This window comes from Muscardinus avellanarius (genome assembly GCF_963383645.1).
Source record: "Muscardinus avellanarius genome assembly, chromosome: 16".
In the NCBI taxonomy this organism is placed as follows: domain Eukaryota; kingdom Metazoa; phylum Chordata; class Mammalia; order Rodentia; family Gliridae; genus Muscardinus; species Muscardinus avellanarius.
This window is the reverse complement of record NC_137802.1, coordinates 47,494,743-47,515,286: the sequence shown is the minus strand read 5'-3', so window position 1 is coordinate 47,515,286 and position 20,544 is coordinate 47,494,743. Positions and strand designations below refer to the sequence as shown.

At 51.0% G+C, this 20,544-nt stretch overlaps 1 protein-coding gene across 1 annotated transcript; it reads left to right on the top strand.

The window, feature by feature from the left end:
• Positions 1-10,504: 10,504 nt before the first annotated feature.
• PNPO (pyridoxamine 5'-phosphate oxidase) lies at positions 10,505-15,760 on the top strand (the record flags this gene model as incomplete). Its single annotated transcript, XM_080713302.1, has 7 exons — positions 10,505-10,642; positions 12,545-12,669; positions 13,814-13,913; positions 14,704-14,757; positions 14,979-15,107; positions 15,377-15,447; positions 15,592-15,760. 7 exons carry the CDS (start codon positions 10,505-10,507, stop codon positions 15,758-15,760), a joined length of 786 nt encoding a protein of 261 aa, XP_080569428.1.
• Between the last annotated feature and the right edge of the window lie 4,784 nt (positions 15,761-20,544).

Here is a 20,544-nt window from a genome sequence, read left to right as displayed (position 1 = left end):
CACCCCGCAGCACTGGCGTGACTGGTGTGAGTCCATATGGAACCTCTGGGACCTGCAGGCCAGCGCTGCTTCTCCACAGAGCAGATGCTACGGAGGCAAGTGACGGCAGGCTCCTCAGCCAGCAAGCCAGCTCCTGCTCACGTCCCAGCCCTGGAGGGAGGCGTTGGCTTCACAGCCCATTAATAAGTTTAGAAAGGAGAGCCAAGGAGCCTTGGCTCCGCCACTTCCAAAAGCCTCAGAGTCTGGGGAAGAGTCTCCCCAAGGGGAAGAATTGGGCAGACTCCTCGGAGGGCCGTGGCCGAGGCCTGGGAGCCTAGCTCTTCTTGAAGAGGCCCGGGGCTGGCTACGATTCTGCTCCCATGTCCTCAACCGGCACCCAGGGAGGACAGTCAGTCGGCTGGGACCTTTTGACATTATCAAGGGCTACGAGATGTGAAATTTTGGTGGGGTCTTTTTGGGGGCAGAGCTAATAGGAAGTCAGGGGTTGTGATGTCATACGGATTAAGGAGGCTGGTGTTTAAGCCACTTGGGGGCCTGAACAGCCTTCCTGCGGCGGGGAGGAGTAAGTCCCTCTCGTGTTTGTAGGAAGCAGGATGTGCTTTTTACTCACCTGCCAAAGGACAGGCAAGATGGCCTTCTGTTCAGGAGCGTTCCCGACTCCCCTTGGTCATGGGCTCTGCTGGCAAACAGCTTCTCCTTAGAGCCAGTCGCTCTCACACACTGAAAGAAAGACACAGCTCTCAGATGGGTGTGGGTCCTCCGCCCTCTGTGCTTCTCAGTAGGCGAGGAGACCCTTGTCCCTACTCTAGACCCTGCGCACACTAGTCTGACAGCTGAGTCCACCTGGCATGGAAGCCTCTTCCTTGGCCCACTGGCACCCTGGCAGCTGGGGGAAGATGGGGTTTGCTTACTCATTTTGCATGTGTGGGCGGCATGGCTGGAAAACTGCCTGGCCGTGCCTGAATAAGGGGGCTGGTGAAGAGAAGGCGCACATTAGCCGGATGGCCTCTTTCTGCCACAGGTTTCCCTTGGCTTTGCCCTCAGGCACAGGGAAAATCACCTTTCCTAGGAGCTGGTTCCAAGGCCTGTGCTTTGTGTTTCCAGGGCAGAAACTGGCCTGACTCCTCGGTATCCTGAGGAAATGAAGGTGCCAGCCCCCAGCTGGGCAGAACCACAGCCTGGTGTGTGGGCTTTGCCTGCTCCAGGGAGACAAGGGGGTTCCCAACTTACAGCGGGCCACCTCGCCCCCCTTGGGATGCTGGAGCTAGAGAGGGAGGAGAGACTGGATCCCACCCAGCCTAGGGACGGGGTGGCCAGAGCAAAGAACGAAAGACCTGGGGGCAAATCTGCTCTCATCTGGGAATTGGACTGAGACATTCTACCTCTGAGCTACATCCCCAGCCCTTTTTAATTTTGGCTTTGAAACAGGGTCTCCTAGGTTGCTGACAGTCTCCCTAAATTGCTGAGTGTGGTCTGGAACCTGCAATCCTGTCTGTCTCTCAAGTACCAGGATTACAGGCACGTGTCACCATGCCTGGCTCCTCATCTAGCTTTATCCTTAGGGTTTTTTTTTGTATGTGTGGCATTGGGGGTGGAACCCAGAAGCTTTCTACCTCTGGGCTATACTCCCAGATCTATTTGATATTTTATTTGAAAACAGGGTCTCACTAAGTTGCTGAGAGCCTCACTCAGTAGCTGAGACTGGCTTCGAACCTGTGCGATCCTCCTGTCTCAGCCTCCCAATTGCTGGGATTACAAGCTTGCGCCACTATGCCCGGCTCTCCTTAGGGTTGTTTGTTTATTTGTTTGAGTTTTAATTTTTGTTTTGTTTTGGTGCTGAAGATTGAAACCAGGGGCCTTCTACCTCCAAGCTATACTCCCAGCCCTATTTTATTTTGAAATGGTCTCGCTAAATTGCTGTCAGCTGAAGATGTCTTCAAACCTGTGGTCCTCCATCTCAGCCCCCCAAGTGCTGAGATTACAGGTGTGCCACAATACCCAGCTCCATCCTTAAGTGTGTCAGAGTTGTGGAGGCCAGAGACTGTGGAGCCTAAGCTCACTGGGGGCATGGGGCTCCTCTGGACACTCGATAAACTCTTTTTTTTTTTGTGGTACTGGGGATTAAACCCAGAGGTGTTCTACCTCTAAGGTACACCCCACTCCTACTTTATTTTATTTACTTATTTATTTTTTGGTACTGGGGATGAAACCCAGGGGCATTCTACCTCTCTGAGCTACACCCTCAGCCTGGTATTTTTTTTTTTTTTTTGAAACAGGATCTCGATAGGTTGACGAGAGTCTCACTACTTGCTGAGTCTGTCCTCAAACCTCTGATCCTCCTGTTTCAACCTCCCAAGTACTGGGATTACAAACATGTGCCGCCAAGCTGGGCAAATGGGGCATGTTTTATCCCAATTTGTGTCTTTCCACAACCCAAACAAGCCAGAAGCCCCTCCAAGATGCCCCTGCCATGCCCAGAAATTGGGCTGAAGAAATAAAACTGCAGATTATTTAGATTCTGGAAAATAAATGAGGCCATCTGCTCTCAGCTTTTTTTTCCCTCCCTGCGGAAGTGGAGGTTGAACCCAGGGGCATTCTACCTCAAGCTATATACTCTCAGCCCTATTTTGTATTCTTTATTTCAAAACAGGGTCTCACTAAGTTGCGGAAGGCCTAAGTAGCTGAGGCTGGCCTTGAACCTTCAATCCTCCTTTCTCAGCCTCTCAAATACTGGGATTACAAGCGTATGCCACCATGCCCGGCCACTCTTTGCCTCTTAAGCACACCTGTAACCCCGGTACTTGGAAGGCTGAGATAGGAGGATCACAGGTTTGAGGCCAGCCTCAGCAAGTAGTGAGACCCTCATAAACCTAGGGAGTCCCTATTTCAAAATAAAAATAAACTGGGTGTGGTGGTTCATGCTTGTAATCCCAGCACTTGGGAGGCCGAGAAAGGAGGATTTCACAGGTTCGAAGCCAGCCTCAGCTACTTAGTTAGGCTCTCAGCAACTTAGTGAGACTCTGTTTCCAAAATAGGTCTGGGAGTATAGCCCAGAAATAGAAAAGCCCCTGGATTCCACCCCCAGTACCCCCCCCACAAAAATCCCAATACCACAAAAAAATAAAATACCTCCCACCTGAGGCTAGTCCTATCTCCTGTCTCCTCCTCCTCTGAGCTACCCCCAACCCTTTTTACTTTTTATTTTGAAACAGGGTCTCCCTAAATTGCTGATTTCCCAATTACTGGGATTATAGGCATGTACCACATCTAGCTACACCACACCCCCTCCCCTTTTTTTGCGGTACTGGGGCTGGAACCCAGGGACATTCTACCTCCGAGTTCCACACCCAGCACTATTTTTTATTTTTTATTTTGAAACAGGGTCTCACTGAGTTGCAAAGGGCCTAAGTAGCTGAGGCTGTCTGCGAACCACCATCCTCCTGTCTCAGCCTCCCAAATGCCGGGATTACAAGCGTGCGCCACCACGCCCGGCTCTGGCTTTATTTTTTATTTGAAACAGTCACTAGTGGCCAACACATCCTGTGAAGAGTGGGCTGGGGTCAATGTGGCGACCAGGACCCCGAGCTTCCGGAGACTGGCAGAGCTTGCCAGCATGGCTACCTTCGCTTGCCCCTAGCTCCAGCCCTCAGGAGGCAGCATGCTGCAGCGTCTCAAGTCCCAGACCCACAAGAAGTACAGGAAGATGGAGCAGTGAACAGGGCTGGGGGCAAAACGCGAGCCAGCCATGGTGGGCTCTGACGGGGCCTGGGCTTGGAGATACGGGTGTACAGGGATCCTGAGCAAGAGGGAATACTGATCTTGGAGCAGGACAAATGTGAGGAATGGCCAGAATTTCCCAATGGAAACTAAAGCCGCCAGGTCCCATCCTCTGCCCGGAGGTGGGCTCACCAACTAACGCTTCTACCATGCACTTCTGTGGCCCACACTCATCAAAGCAGCAGGCGCAGAGATTGAGCCTGATGTAATTCACTCCGCCTTTGAAAGTTTTTGTTTGTTTGTTTGTTTTTCAATGAGGATTAAACCTAGGGACATTCTACCTCCAAGTTACACTCCAGATCTATTATTCTTTATTTTATTTTATTTTTTGTGGCACTGGGAGTGGAACTCAGGGGCTTTTCTACCTCCTTGCTATACTCCCTGACCTATTTTATACTTTATTTGGAAACAGGGTCTCACTAAGTTGTTGAGAGCCTCACTAAGTAGCTGAGGCTGGCTTCAAACCTGTGCGATCCTCCTGTCTCAGCCTCCCAAGTGCGGGGATTACAAGCGTGCGCCACCACGCCTGGCTTCTTTGAAAGTTTAACAGCCCTCCAGGCAACAAATATATTCCCCCGTTCCCACCAGGTGCAAAAACACTCACAGTGCCTACCCCAATGGAGACAAGCCCAACAAAAACAGTCGGTGCGTAAGCATTACAGATTAGCATTTCTTGAGCACATCTGTTGGTTGGGATTTGGGAGAGATGCAAGGGATGCAAGGGGGCACTGGGGATGGAAGCCAGGGACATTCTACCTCGGAGCTACACCCTCAGCCCATTCATTCATTCATTCATTCATTCATTCATTCATTCAGTGATACTGAGGATTGAGCCCAGGGGCATTCTACCTCTGAACTACATCCCTAGCCCTATTTTATTATCGGTCTGTCTGTCTGTCTGTTTGTTTATTTATTTATATTGTGGTGCTGGGGGTGGAGCCCAGAGGCTTTTTAACCTTCGGGCTACACTCCCAGACCTATTTTCTATTTTATTTGGAAACAGGGTCTCACTAAGTTGCTGATAGCCTCACTAAGTAGCTGAGGCTGGCTTCGAACCTATGCAATCCTCCTGTCTCAGCCTCCCAAGTGCGGGGATTACAAGCGTGCGCCACCATGCCCGGCTTATTCTTTATTTTGAAACAGGGACTCACTAAGTTATAGCTAACCTCACTAAGTTGCTGAGGCTGGCCACAAACTTGCAATCCTGTCTCAGCCTCCCAAGTACTGGGCTTACAAGTGTGCACCACCATGCCCCACTTTATTTTTATTTTATTTATTTATTTATTTATTTATTTATTTATTTATTTTGTGTGTGTGGTAGAGGGGATTGAACCCAAGGGTATTCTACCTCTGAGCTATACCTCCAGACCATACCTAGCTCTATTATTCTGAAAGAGGGTCTCATTAGGTTGCTGAGGTTGTCCTTGAACCTGCCATCCTCCTGCCCTAGCCTCCCATGTACTGGGATCACAGGCGTGCATCACCACGCCCATCGGGTGCTATATTTCACCAGCACCATGACCACTCGGCCTCTTTTCTGCTCATCATCCACCCCGACTCTCCCAGGTCCTCTTTCCTCCCCAGACATTCTCATCCTCCCCTCGGCCTTCAAGGGCCACCCCAGAGGCTCATGACATCTAAGTCACCCTTAGCCCAGATCTCGCCCCTGGCTCCAACCTGAACAAGGGGAGTGTCCCTCAATAGGTCTGCTAATGAATTCATCTTTCTCTCAAACTTCCTCCTCCAACAATTCATTAGTGGAGGCCAAAGCCAGTCCTGGTGAGCTGACAGCTCCTCTCCACGCCCCCTCCCAATATTCAGGCGCCAGCCCTGCCCCTCCCTGCCAGTTCCCACCTAGACAATGCGCAGCTTCTTCTTGAATCTCCCTGGCACCAGCCTCATCCCCCTTGCCAATCATCCACTGTCACCAGAGCTAGGATCCAACACACAAATCCAATCAGTGAAACAATGACAACCTATAACTCCAGCAGGTAGTTTGATGAAAACGGGGTTTAAGAAAATAAATGAAAAGCCAGGCATGGTGGCACACGCTTGTAATCCCAGTACTGGGGAGGCTGAGACAGGAGGACCGTATAGGCTCAAAGCCAGCCTCAGCTACTTAGTGAGGCTCTCAGCAACTTAGTGAGACTCTGTTTCAAAAAAAAGTATAAAATAGGTGTCTGGGAATATAGCCTAGACGTAGAAAACCTCTGGGTTCCATCCCCAGTACCACACACACACACACGCACGCACGCACCAAAAAAAAAAAAAAAAAAAGAAAGAAAAGAAATGAAGCTGGGCATGGCAGCACACACTTGTAATTTCAGTACTTGGGAGCTGAGACAGGAGGCTCAAGGTTTGTGGCCAGCCTCAGCTACTTAGTGAGGCCCTCTGCAACTCAGTGAGACCTGGTTTCAAAATACAAAGAATAAAAATTAGGGCAGGGGGTATAGCTCGGAGGTCAAATGCCCCTGAGTTCCATCCTCAGACCCACAAAAAAATAAAAAAAATTTGGGAGGCTGAGACCAGAGGATCACGGTTCGTGGACAGCCTCAGCTACTTAGTGAGGCCCTTTGCAACTCAGTGAGACCCTGTTTCAAAATAAAGAATAAAAGTTGGACAGGGGGTGTAGCTCAGAGGTCAAATGCCTCTGGGTTCCATCCCCAGACCTAAAAAAAAAAAAAAAAAAAAAAAAAAAGAATTAAAAAATAGGGCTGAAGGCCGGGCGCGGTGGCGCACGCTTGTAATCCCCGCGCTTGGGAGGCGGAGACAGGAAGATCGCGCAGGTTCGAAGCCAGCCGCGCTGGCGTAAGAGACCCTGTTTCAAAAATATAAAATAGGTCTGGGAGTGTAGCCCAGAAGTAGAAGGGCTTCCAGGAACCCCAGTACCACCAAAAAAAAAAAAAAAAAAAAAAAAAAAATAGGGCTGAGAGCCAGGTGTGGTGGCACACACTTGTACTCCCAGCATTTGGGAGGCTGAGATAGGAGAATCATAAGTTTGAAGCCAGCCTCAGAAGCTTAGAGAGGCTCTCAGCAACTTAATGAGACCCTTTTTCCAAATAAGATAAAAAACAGGTCTGGAGGTATGTAGCTCAGAGGTAGAAGGTCCCTGGGTTCCATCCCCAGTACCGCAAAAATAAACTTTCTGTGCGACCCAGCAGTTCTCTACTCAAGATATACCCAGAAGCAGTGAAACATATTTCCAAGTAAAGACTTGAGAATTATCATAACAGCATTATTCATAATAAGCAAAAATTGGAAGCAAGCTAAATGTCTGTCAGTGAGTGGGTATATAAACACAGGTTTATTCCATGTATTAGGATACTAATTGATGATCAAAAGAACAGTCTACTACCTGGGTGTGGTGGCACATACCTGTAATCCCAGTGACTTGGGAGGCTGAAGCTGGAGGATCACACATATAAGGTCCTCCTGGGCAAATTAGCAAGAATTTGTCTCAAAACAAGAAACGGTGCCGGGAGTGGTGGCTCACGCTTGTAATCCCTGCACTTGGGAGGCTGAGACAGGAGGATCACACAGGTTCGAAGCCAGCCTCAGTTGGCTTAAGAGACCCTGTTTCCAAATAAAATATAAAATAGGTCTGGGAGTGTAGCCTGGAGGTAGAAGACCCCTGGGTTCCATCCCTAGTACCACCAAATAAAAAAAAAAAAGAATAAAAATAAAAAACTAGGGTGGGGATGTAGTTCGGAGGTCAAATGCCACTGGGTTCCATCCCCAGACCCGCCCAAAAAAAAAGAAAGAAAGAAAGAAAGAAAGGTTGACTTTTTTTTTGGGGGGGGGGTCTTTTTTGGCATTGGGGATTGAACCCAGGGTGCTGGGCTTGCAAAGCTAGCGCTTTGCCATTCAAGCTAAAAACATAAAATAAATAAATAGCCAGGCGTGGAAGAAGCACAGGCTTGTAATCTCAATACTTGGGAAACCGAGATGGGAGGATTGCAGGTTCATGCTCAGCCACAGCTACTTAGTGAGACCTCTACAACTTGGTGAAACCCTGTTTCAAAATAAAGAATAAAAAAAAAATAGGCAGGGGGTGTAGCTCGGAGGTCAAATGCCCCTGAGTTTCATCCCAGATCCGCAAAAAAAAAAAAAAAAAAAAAAAAAAAAAGCCTGGCCTTGCCACCTTCATGGTGAGTCTTCAGCAAGGAGCACTGGGGCCCTGCCCGCTCCTACGGCCCGTTTCTCACTGCTGGCTCCAGCATCACACTACTCCCAGCTCCACAGGTGCACGGTACCTTTACTCACCATCTTCCCTCTTACCAACTGTCCGTTTCATTATCCGCCTGGCAGATACCCATTAAGACAAACCCCATGTCTGCTCCCTGTACAAAGCCTTTCTGGATTGTCTGCCCCGTTGGGTTTGCTCTTCTTCACTTTATATAAACACTGTTAAGTACCTGCCACTCTGCCTCCCGCACAGACCACAAACCCCTGTGGGCAGGGACCATGTTGTCTTCACCTCAGACCTAGCTCAGTGCCTGGCCCAAAAGTTTACTGAGCGAATGCAGGAGAGAGAGAGAGAGAGAGAGAGAGAGAGAGAGAGAGAGAGAGAGTGTGTGTGTGTGTGTGTGTATAATCATAAAGGCTCTCAGCTTTTAGGCAAACCATTAAAATGATCCTAGTCTTGGTGCCATTAGAATCCAGATCAAGGGTAGCAATAATCCAGGAGTTCAAAGAGATGTGGCCGGTGGGAGGCGCTAATTACTGCTTACACGTCCATCTTCAGGAGTTTTTTTTTTTTTTTTTTTTTTTTTTTGGTGGTACTGGGGTTCCTGGAAGCCCTTCTACCTCCGGGCTACACTCCCAGACCTATTTTTTACATTTTTATTTGGAAACAGAGTCTCCTAAGCCAGCATGCGTGGCTGGCTTTGAACCTGCGTGATTCTCCTGTCTCTGCCTCCCAAACGCGGGGATTACAAACGTGCGCCACCACGCCCGGCCTTCAGGAGCTTTGAAAGAAGGGAGAGCCATGTTCACATTAGAAAGGCAACGTCAACGAGCAAGTAGGTCCAGTCAAGGCTCTCTCCATCGTGCTGGAGGAAAACAAAAGTGGCACCAAAAATTCCAGCCAGGGAAGAATCCATAGATTAACATCATGAATAAGCCTCAAGACATTTCTTCTTCCTTCCTTTCTTTCTTTTCTTTTCTTTTTTTTTTTTTTTTAGAACTGGGGATTGAACCCAGGGGCATTTTTTTTTTAACCTCTGAACTACACTTCCAGCCCTAATTTTTTATTCTTTATTTTGAAACAGGGTCTCACTAAGTTGCGGAGGGCCTCACCAAGTAGCTGAGGCTGGCTGCGAACCTATGATCCGGCCTCCCAAGTACTGGGATTACAAGTGTGCGCCACCACGCCCAGCTGAGACAGGTCTTATTTCTTTGCAGCAAATTTGTCTTTCAGATTCTATTCGGTTCAAGCTATAAATACATGATAAAGGACGAGAGGCGGCCAGTGCAGACACCTGGGCATGGCATTCCCCTTACCTGCACAGTCCTAGCTGCCTGCCTAGATGGCTCTTGCAGCTCCCCTTCCTGATGCTGGTGGAAAACAAGGTTGCTGCGTGGCCACAACACCAGGCTGCACAGCCAGGTCAAAGCTGGAATGCACACTGACAGTTTTCCCATTTCTCAGCCCAAAGCCCACAGGATGGAAGTAGCTTTGCACAGGCACCTGCTCCTCGCTATCCTTGGCTATTGCTGGCAATGACCTAAGGACTGTTCTGACTACTTAGTGGGGCATTGAGAAAAGTGGGACACTTGGCCAAGATGGGTAGGTCTGGGAGTGGTGGGAGAGTGACAGTCTCTCAGCACACCAGTACACTGGCTAGTCTAAACTCCAGCACAACGGGACAGGAGATGCTTGCCCAAAAGCAGCCATCTGGCTCCAGCCTCACTTCCAGTAAAGATATGAAGCCGGATTAAGAGCTATCAGAGCTGGAAGAGGAGGAGTCTGGGATGTATGATCCCAAATTTCATCCTTCCTCTTTCCCATTCAGCTGATTCCCTTCTCACCCCAACCTCTTCCTGACCCCGGTACACCTCCCAAACCCCCAGAGGACACCCCCCCACACACACACAGCACCTACCCTGTGGGGTCCAAAAGTCATTTGAACCTCTTCCCCTCTCAAGCCACAGTCTTTCCCTCATCAGACTGACCCTTTCTCTGTGTGTCCCCTTCACCTCGTCTCAGAGTCTGGCCCCTAATTCCATTTTTCCTTTCTCGATCCACCAATTTCCCCTCCCAGGAGGTTATCCCTACTCTAAACACGCCCTCAGGCACCTGTGACTGGCCTGCCACTTAATACCGACCGCTCCCCTCGAGCCCGGGGGGACCCCGACCCCGACCCCGCCTGGACGCAGAAGACCCTATACCTTTAACAAACCTCCACGTGCGTGTTAACGGCGGTGACAGCATTTCCTTGTCTCGTTGCTCCCGCCCCCGGAGGCGCTGTCCATTGGCCGCCGCGTTCCTCTATGCGCGCTCTAATTGGCTTCACTCCCAGAAAACTCCAACCAATGGCCTCTCGGCGTTTGCCTCCCTCCTCCGGTCCTGGACATCCATTGGCTCGGAGCACTTAGGCACTGTTAGCTTGGCTGGACCACTAACAAATCCTTGCTTCCGCGGTAAGACGTCGGGGCTGAGAAATCGGTTCCGAACCCAACGGAGCCCAAGGCCCAGCGACGTCGGGTCACGTGGCCGGCGGACCCCATGACGTGCGGGCTGCGGGGCGTCACCGTGACGTTCGGGCGACCTGCCAAGTGGCCGGGCTACCTCCGTCACCTGTGTGGTCGCGGTGCCGTCATGGACCTGGGACCGATGCGCAAGAGTTACCGCGGGGACCGAGAGGTGCCGCGGCCGGGGCAGGGCTTCTGCAGGGCCGGGGGAAGGGGACCCCGGGGTACCTACAGAGGGCAGGTGCTGGAGGAGGACCTCCTGAGGGTGCTTGGGGTCTCAGATGGGAGAAGAGGGGTTCAGAGTCAACCACCCGGCAGGGGCTCAGGAGAGCCTTAATGACGGTAGGTTTCAGAGGCAGTTCGTTGCAGTGGGTGAGAGCACAAACTCTGGATGGAGTCCACCTGGGTTAGAATCCAGCCATTTTCTGAATGGATCACCGTGGGCAATTGACTCATCTTCCCTGGGCCTCAATGTCTTTACCCATAAAGTGATATCCCTCCCTCACAACGCTGCTGTGGACTCGGATATTTGTAAAGTGCTTAGAACAGTGATAAAACAGCTTATAAAGGAAGTGAAAGAAGCTCTCGCTCTTACTGCCTTCAGGACCTTCTGCTCACCTTGCAGAGTTCTGGTCCTTTGCCTCCTCAGGGTCAAGACGACGGTTTTGGAATTGGGGCCCAGAGCCAGTGGTCGCCAAATCTAGTCTCCTCTGAGCATTTCCAGAAATGCTTGTTTAAAAAGCAACTTCTCATTAAACCTCCGATCTACTCAACATGAGAATTTTTGGGGCCCAGGGTGTGGGGAGACCCTGTCTTCTTCCTTTTTTTTTTTTTTTTTAAGATTCCTTGAGCTGAGAAGCTGGGCATAGTGGCGCACGCTAGTAATCCCAGCATTCGGAAGGCTGAGACTGGAGGATCTCGTTCTTGGACAGCCTCAGCTACTTAGTGAGGCCCTCTGCAACTCAGTGAGACTGTTTCAAAATAAAAAATAAAAAATAGGGCAGGGTTGTAGCTTGGAGGTCAAATGCCCCTGGGTTCCATCCCCAGACCTGCAAAAAAAAGAAAAAAAAAAAAAAGAAAGAAAGAAAGAAAGAAAGAAGAAAAAAGAAAAAAAGCCAGCGTGGTGGCGCACCCTTGTAATCCCTGCTCTTGGGAGACTGAGACAGGAGAATCGCACAGGTTCAAAGCCAGCCTCAGCAACTTAGTGAGACCCTGTTTCCAAATAAAATATAAAAACAGGTCTGGGAGTATAGCCTGGAAGTAGAAAGACTCTGGGTTCCACCCTCAGTACCACCAAAAAAGAAAAAGAAAAAAAAATCCTTGAGTAATTCTTACCTACAGAAAGGTTTGACAGCCTGAACCTCAGAACCATAATTCAACCTTCTCTAGCTGTGGGACACAAGCTACTTGGACTTTATACCTCTTTCCTCACCTGTAACATGGGGCACAGAACTTACTTGCTGAGTGCTGTTTTTTTTGTTATGAGGTCACTGTTATAAGGAGTAAATGAGTCAAGTGTGTGTTTGTGTGCATGTGTGTGTGTTACTGGGGGTTGAACTCAGGGTCATTCTACCTCCAGGCTATACCCCCAGCCCTTTTTTAGTTTTCATTGGAAACAGGGTCTTGCCAAGTAAATGAGAACCTAAGTTGCTGAGGCTGTCCTTGAACCTGTGATCCTCCTGTCTCAGCCTTCCAAGTACTGGGCTTACAGGTGTAGGCCATCATGCCTGGCCATGAGTTGATTGTTTTTTGTTTTGTTTTGTTTTGTTTTGTTTTTTGTTTTTGTAGGTCTGGGGATGGAACCCAGAGGCATTTGACTTCCGAGCTACACCCCCTGCCCAATTTTTTATTCTTTATTTTGAAACAGGTTCTCACTGAGTTGCGGAGGGCCTCACTAAGTAGCTGAGGCTGTCTGTGAACCGCAATCCTCCAATCTCAGCCTCCCAAATGCTGGGATTACAAGCATGCGCCACCACGCCCGGCATGAGTTGATATTTGACAAGTGCTTTGATCCATGCCAGCTACATCGTAAGCACCATCTGTGTTTATTAAGTGAAATAAACTCCCTTCCTAGGCATTTGAGGAGGCTCATCTCACCTCTCTGGATCCCATGAAGCAGTTTGCTTCCTGGTTTGAGGAGGCTGTTCAATGTCCTGACATAGGAGAAGCCAACGCCATGTGTCTGGCGACCTGCACCAGGTGGGCATCGCCTTGGGCTCCTGTGTGGGTGGGTACAGATGAGGCCAGAGACTTACAAAGCTGGCTGCTCAATGGAAGCCAACTTTATAGCCCCAGCTCTGTTATTAAAATGTGTGTGGTCTCAGGCAAGTCACTTCTCAGTAAACCAAACCTGACTGGTAAGCCAAAGGTCAGAGCACTAAGTGCCTTGTGCATCTCTCTCCTTGATGTAACCCCCCTCCACAAAAACCCTTGCCTCCCCCATCTCCCCATCTGCCCAAGCCCCACCTGCCCTTCAAGAACCCTATCTCCTGGAACTGCTCCATGAAGCTCTGTCATTGTCCTGAAACCTAGCAGGGTGCTTGGCTCATTACTCACCCACCAATCATGCCCTTGAGACCTCTCTTATATTAACCTTTTATTAAACTCTTCTTTGCCCATTCACTAAAGCGCCAGGCTTGAAGGCAGGGTCTTGTGCGGCCCCCGGGGCATTCCCCAGAGCTCTGAGCAGAGGAGCTGACGGAACAGGCCCCTTCAGATCCCTGAGCATTGGCTGGTCGCATTCTTCTAGGTCCCCGCTCCTTAGGGCCCTACTAGATTGCTAGGACTGCCATAGCAAAGTGCTACAGACTGGGTGTCTGAACCACAGAATTGTATTTTTCGTAGTTCAGGATGCTAACAGTCCAGATCAAGGTGCTGTCAGGCCTGGCGTCTGGGCAGTCCGTTCTGTGTGGCTTGTAGACAGCCGCCTTTCACCGTGTCCTCATGTGCCATTTCCTTTGTGTGTGGCAGAGAGGGAGTGCAAGTTTTGTGGCGTCTCTCCTATTATGACGACACCAGTCCTAGTGGATTAGGGCCCGTCCCTCTGACGTCATTTAACCTTAGTTACCTTCCCAAAGGCCCTATTTCTAAATACAGTCACATTGGAAGTTAGGGCTTCAGTGTGTGGATTTTAGGGGTATACAGTTCAGTTACAGCAGAGCCCCAGGTGGGGTGGCCATACTTGGACCTCCAGGATGAGTCCCCAGGGCACATGGAAGTAGGTGGCCTGAGAGCCAAGTAAAGGCGCACGGCAGAGGGGGGACTCGGATATCTTGTGGGACGCGGAACCAAAGCAAAGACGTGGAATGGACTCTCATCACCGTGCTCTGCTGTGTACCCCTAGAGACGGAAAACCCTCCGCTCGCATGCTGCTGCTCAAGGGCTTTGGCAAGGATGGCTTCCGCTTCTTCACTAACTATGAGAGTCGGAAAGGAAGAGAGCTGGTGAGGGTCTGATGCCCCCAGAGCCCGCGGGCCCACCCCACCTGCGCCTGCATGGCCCTCTCACGCCCGCCACCCGCAGCTTCTCTGTGCTCGGCCCCCCTCCTGCCTGGGGCTCTGCACCTGCCTTCTCTAGATGGTGAATGAACGAACCACCCCACCTCGGCCCCCGCCAGACACCTAATTGACTCCTGTTTTGGGGCTCAGCCCAAATGTTGGCTCTCACTCTGAGTCAGCCCCTCCTGCCGGGTGCTGTCATGAAACTTGCAAACCTCCTTGCTGCCATTTTTTTTTCCAGTTTGTGTCTGTGTGTTTATTTAGGTGATTAATATTTGTCTCCTCTGCTAAACAATAAGCTCTCGGGGGACGGGGGCTACATCTGCATTTGGGCGGCTGCTGGGGAGTAAACCCAGGGGCATTCTACCTCTGAGCTATACCCCCAGCCCTTTTGATTTTTTGTGATCATAGTATCAACCCCTGCCAGTTAAGTATGCTATTTATTTAATTATTTAGTAGCACTGGGGATTGAACCCCGGGGTGTTTTACCTCTGCGCTACACCCAGCCTTACTAAGTTGGGTCTTGCTACTTTGATAAAGAGTCTCACTACATGCTGAGGCTGTCCTCAAACCTGTGATCCTCCTGTCTCAGCCTCCCAAGTACTGGGATTACAGGTGTGGCCCACACATGGCTCCTTGGAGGGTTTAAATGAGATATAACACCGAGTGCCCCCCCACATGCCAGAGGCGGCCTCTGCTGTCCTGATGGCTCTCTGCGAATTCTCTTCATTTCCAGGACTCTAACCCTTTCGCCTCCCTTGTCTTCTACTGGGAGCCCCTGAACCGTCAGGTGAGTGCGCGTTCCCAAGCAGCCTGGGGTGAATTTACAGATAAACACAGGGAAGGTCTCCAGACTGGGAACGCATCCTGCCTGGGCCTGGGCACCCTGCGGCTCACATACCCTCAGTCAGCTGGCCAAGTTGCAGAGGGAACCACAGAGAAACAGGGCCTGTGCTGGTGGGAAGGGCCAGCGGCATGGGACGCAGCCCAGCCAGGGTCATCCCCCAGCAGGTGCGTGTGGAGGGCACCGTGAAGAAGCTGCCCGAGGAGGAGGCCGAGTGCTACTTCCACTCCCGCCCCAAGAGCAGCCAGATCGGGGCTGTGGTCAGCCACCAGAGTTCTGTGATCCCGGATCGGGAGGTGAGTGGGGTTCCTGGGTGGTCTTCCAGGTGAGGGAGGGGGGAGGGAGGAGCTCATCCCCGGAGGCTGGTCTAGGGAGATGCCAGGACTCTCTGGCTCTGGCAAGAGAAAAGGATGATCTCACCAGGGGAAGATGGGTAGCCGCGGCAGCTCCCGGGTCTGGCCCTGCTGCTGACTGGGCTCCAGTGGCCCTGCTCCCCTGTGCCCCCCAGCGCCGACAGAGCGCATGCTCAGGCAGCTCGCTTCCTCCATCCCCCTCTCCTGAACAGTACCTGCGGAAGAAAAACGAGGAACTGGAGCAGCTCTATCGCGAACAGGAGGTGCCTAAGCCCAAGTACTGGTGAGTGATGCCTGGTGCGCCCAGAAAGGGACCAGGACCCCTCTCTGCAGTCGCAGCAACCCCCGAGCGCCTCCCAGCCACGCTCTCCAGGAGCACCTGCGTGGGCACGCGGGTGGGAGAGCCAGCCTCTGCCTCTCCTTGCAGGGGCGGCTACCTCCTGTACCCGCAGGTGATGGAGTTCTGGCAAGGCCAAACCAACCGCCTGCATGACCGGATCGTCTTCCGGCGGGGCCTCGCGGCCGGAGAGACCCCCTTGGGACCCATGACCCACCACGGGGAGGACAACTGGCTCTATGAGAGGCTGGCGCCGTGACTGGAGCGGATGTGCGAGCAGCCCGGCCCTTCTGTATAAACTCAGCCATTTCCCTTCCCACCCTTTACGTCTAGTGCTCTGCAGAGCTCAGCCTGAGTTCTCACTGATGCCCGAGTGGGAGTCTATTTACAAGGGACAGAGACTTGCAAATAGGAAAGAGTCCCAGAAATATATATATATATATATATATATATATATATATATATATTTTTTTTTTTTTTTTTGCGGTACTAGGGATGGAAGCCAGGGGCATTCGACCTCCAAGTTACACCCCCAGCCTTATTTTTTATTCCCTCTCTCTCTCTCTTTTTTTTTTTTTTTTTTTTTTGTGGTACTGGGAGTGGAACCCAGAGACTTTCTACATCCGGGCTATACTCCCAGACCTATTTTCTATTTTATTTGGAAACAGGGTCTCACTAAGTTGCTGAGAGCCTCACTAAGTAGCTGAGGTTGGCTTTGAACCTGTGCGATCCTCCTGTCTCAGCCTCTCAAGCGCGGGGATTACAAGCGTGCGCCACCACACCTAGCTTTATTCTTTATTTTGAAACAGGTTCTCACTAAGTTACAGAGGGCCTCACTAAGTAGCCGAGGCTGGCCGTGAACCCTGATCCTCCAGTCTCCGCCTCCCAAGTACTGGGATTGCAAGTGTGCGCCACCACGGTCTGCTATTAATTTAATTATTATTTTATTTTCTTTGCTTCTCCTGATTTCTGGAATAGAGCCCTCTAGGGGCGGCAGCTGGTATGGCTCCCTTTCTGATAACTGTATAGACCTCAGCAGCTGGGTCTGTGAGTCTGTCTGGCCAAAGCTGATAGGGCTGAAGGTGGAGCTCAGTGGTGGAGGCGGAAAGCTGGAGGCCCTGGGTTCAATTCCCAGTACCTGAAAGGTTGGGGGAACACATAAAAAAACAAAGCTTATAGGTCCCAGTGCAGGCACCTGAGCCAATCTAGCCAATCATATTTTCTTATCAATAAATTGAATGTTGAAAGGGAGAGACCCAGGGCCTTCGACCCACTGTAGTAAGTCATCAATGGCGGAGAAGACACCGACTCTGGCTGCTGTCAATTCCCTGTGCTGCCCGGACCCCCCTCCTCTCTGTGCCATGTGATTTCTTCCTGCCTCAAAAGACCTTGGCCGTCTCTGTAAATTCTTTTATTTCTTTCTTCCTTCCTTTCTTTCTTTCTTTCTTTCTTTCTTTTTTTCTTTCTTTCTTTCTTGAGGGGAGAGGAAGGGTTAAACTAGCTAGAGTTGATTTACAATGAAAAGAACCTTTACTCACTGATAGGATATTTTTATAACATTTACCCCACACTGATTGCTGCCTTCCATTATTTGAAGCGTGGCACTGTGAAAGGAGATGACATTTATTCTTTGTAGTTCCAAGGGACCCATTAGAAGTTACAGAGAAGCGGGTTTCATCTTAATGTGGGGAGAGGTTTTAAACAAGTTCCTCTTAAGACATGCCCAAGAGGAAGTGCGCTGTCTGTTGGATAGTGAGTGGTCTGTCACTACAAGTATTCAATCCTAGCCAGCCAGAGATTTTATAAAAAGGTTTCATGTGTTGTGTTGGTACAAGCTAGGAAGATTTTAATGAAGCTTTCTGGTCCCCCTTTATTTATGGAAACCTATGTGTATGTGTGTGTATACATTTGTTTTCCAAGAATAAAATTAAATTATTATATAGATTTGCTGCTAAGAATATCTTCTACTGAAGGTAATTGCTAGGTCCCTGGTTTTCACTCACACTGAAATTATGGGGCGGGGGAGATCCTGATGTCAAGCTGGGCATGGTGGCCCACGCTTGTAATCCCCGCGCTTGGGAGGCTGAGACAGGAGGATCGCACAGGTTCAAAGCCAGCCTCACCTACTTAGTGAGGCTCTCAGCAACTTAGACCCTGTTTCCAAATAAAATATAAAATGGGTCTGGGAGTATATCCCGGAGGTAGAAAGCCCCTGGGTTCCACCCCCAGTACTATATACACACACACACACACACACACACACACACACGAAATCCTGATGTCTAAATTCCACCCTCAGAAACAGTTTAACTGATCTGGGAGCAGCCTGGGCATCGGGGAACTTAAAAGCTCCCCAGGGAGATCTGCGCAGCCAAGATTGAGACTCTGGTCTCAGACCCGTATCGCTCACCACGTGGCCCATGGCCAGCAGCATCAGCATCGCTGGGAGCCTGTGAGCAGCCAGACTCTTGGGCCCGCCCCACATCCCCTGCACCCAATTCTAATTTTTTTGCCTTTTTTTTTTTTTTTTGGTACTAGTGTATGAACCCAGGAACATTGTACCTCAGTACTTTTTGTTTTTTATTCTGAATCAGAGTCTAAGTTGCTGAGGGCCTCATTAAGTTGCTGAGGCTGGTACTGAACCTCTATCCTCCTGTCTCAGCTTCCCAAATCCTGGGATTTCGGGTGTACCCACCATGCCCGCTCCAGTCCTGCATTTGTACAAGACCCCAGGTGACTAGATGCACTGGCCCCAGCCCCTAAACCAACGCCTCCCACTCTGACAGTCAGTGATCCTCTGGTGACCCTTGTCTGTGAGCAAAGGATCAGGGAGCCTGCCGGCCAGGGACAGAGAGAAGGCGGGCTGGCAAATGTTTGCTCTGAGGAAGCCGGGATCAGAGAATTGACTCCCGTTTGCACCGGTTGGCCCTGAACCTGCTACTTTGCAAACTGTGCTTCCTTTACGGTACAGGAGTGCGCTCCAGTCTTACTGGTGGGGCTCCTCCAAGGGCAGTGCCCTCTGTGTTGGCCCCGTGAGCCGGGGTGCAGGGAGGCACGTATCCCTGGGCCGCCTGCTGGGTGCCCTCGCCCACCTTCCCCTGTTTATTGCTGTGCCCTGTGGACTTTTATGAGTAGACAGGGTGGGTGTGTGCGTGGAGAAGTACTGCAGCCCGCCTGTCACCCTCCGCTGGGAGCCTGCGCTCAGCTGTACCTTTTCAGTTCTCTGTCCATTAATCACTGTCCCAATTGTGTAATAAAAGCCCTTCAGCCGTGTGTGAGATTAATGTTTAACCTGGTCTGGTCTCGCCTGCTTCTCCCCCCGCCCCCAACCCCACCAGGAGGAGAGCTAGGAACTGACCTGACTTTTCTCAGGTCCGGCTTCTCACCTTGCAGGCCAGGTGTCCAGCAGGGGGAGCCCGCTGCCCAGGGGTCGGTCCTATCTGGGCAGTGGAGGCCAGTTCCAGCCGGCCTCCCCTGCCTCCCCCTTCCTCCACTTGGGTTGCTTCCCAGTGAAACTGTGGTCGATAACCCGTAGCCTCTCCCGGCTCCTGCACATATTTGCTCTCTCGGTTCCTCCTCCTCCTCCTCCTCCTCCTCCTCCTCCTCCTCCTCCTCCTCCTCCTCCTCCTCCGGTCTTCTGAAAACTTGCAGCCGCCTGGTTTGAGCTCCCCAGGCAGCCAGGTCTCACCCTAGCCAGCCCTCTGGCTTCAGGGTGTATGTGTGGGTGGAGTTTCCCTGGAAGATTCCTGTGGAGACCACTTTAGGGCTGTGAGCAGGGTCAGCATGCACACGCTAGGGGCCAGGACCCTCTTACCTAAGAGGAGTAAGGGTGCTATTGGAGTAGGCGACGATGCTGTGCCAGGTAGAAGCCAGGTCAGTGCCCAGGGCCCATCATCCCGCACCTCAGGGAGCCCCGCATGGGCTGACGTTGGAGGTCTAGAGGACATAGCGCTTATCCCCTAGGATCCCACAGCCTGACATGGCCCTCTCCCCCGCTCCCTCCCCTCTGCAGAAGGTGGCTGACAGTCCCGCTTTCTTTGTTCTGAGCCTCAGCTTCTCGAACCCGCTGCAGGGCAGGGGTCACACGCACAAACCAGCTCTGACTTCAGCCCAGTTCTACTATTGTAGGCGCCTGAGCCAGGGCGAGTGGTTCAAGCTCTAAGCCTCAGCCACTCGTAATCTGGAAAACAATAATGTCTCTGTGATGAGCAGTGGGGACGCCAATGCAGTGAGTGTTCCTGGCTGCCTGTAATAGGCACTCTGTAAATGGTAGGGTTTTGTTTTGTGTGTGTGTGTGTGTGTGTGTGTGTGTGTGTGTGTGTGTTATTGGGGATGGAACCCAGGGGCATTCTATCTCCAAGCTACCTCCTCAGCCTTATTTTTATTTATTTATTTTGGTGGTACTGGGGTTCCTGGAAACCCTTCTACTTCCGGGCTACACTCTCAGACCTAATTTTATACTTTTTTATTTGGAAACAGGGTCTCTTAAGCCAGCGCGGCTGGCTTCGAACCTGCGCGATCCTCCTGTCTCCGCCTCCCAAGCGCAGGGATTACAAGTGTGCGCCACCACGCCCGGTTTATTTTGTTTATTATTTTGAAACAGGATCTAAGTTACTGAATGCTGGCCTCAAATCTGTGATCCTCCTTGTCTCAGCCTCCCAAGTACTGGAATAACAGGTGTTGTATACCACACTGACAAAGTGGTAGTTACTAACAGTGAGAGGGCCAGAAATTTGGGGAAGGTCTAGACTCCTCCATGGGAGGCTTTAGGAAACCAGAGGCTTTAGGCTTTTGAGAAACTGCAAGACCTTCCATAAGTTTTATGTTATGGGTGGAGAAAGGCGGTGGGGAAGGCAGAACCCTTGAAATCACCTTCTGCCCCCCACCCCAGCTCCTGGTCGGCCTCACTCATCCTCTGAGCTCCCCCTGGCCTGGGCGAGGCACTTCACAAAGGTCCCCTTGTATAGGTCTGTTTGTCTTGGCAGTAAATTTCCCCAGCAACAGCTCCCCGGGGTGGGGTAGCCCAGCAGCCTGAAAGGGGCT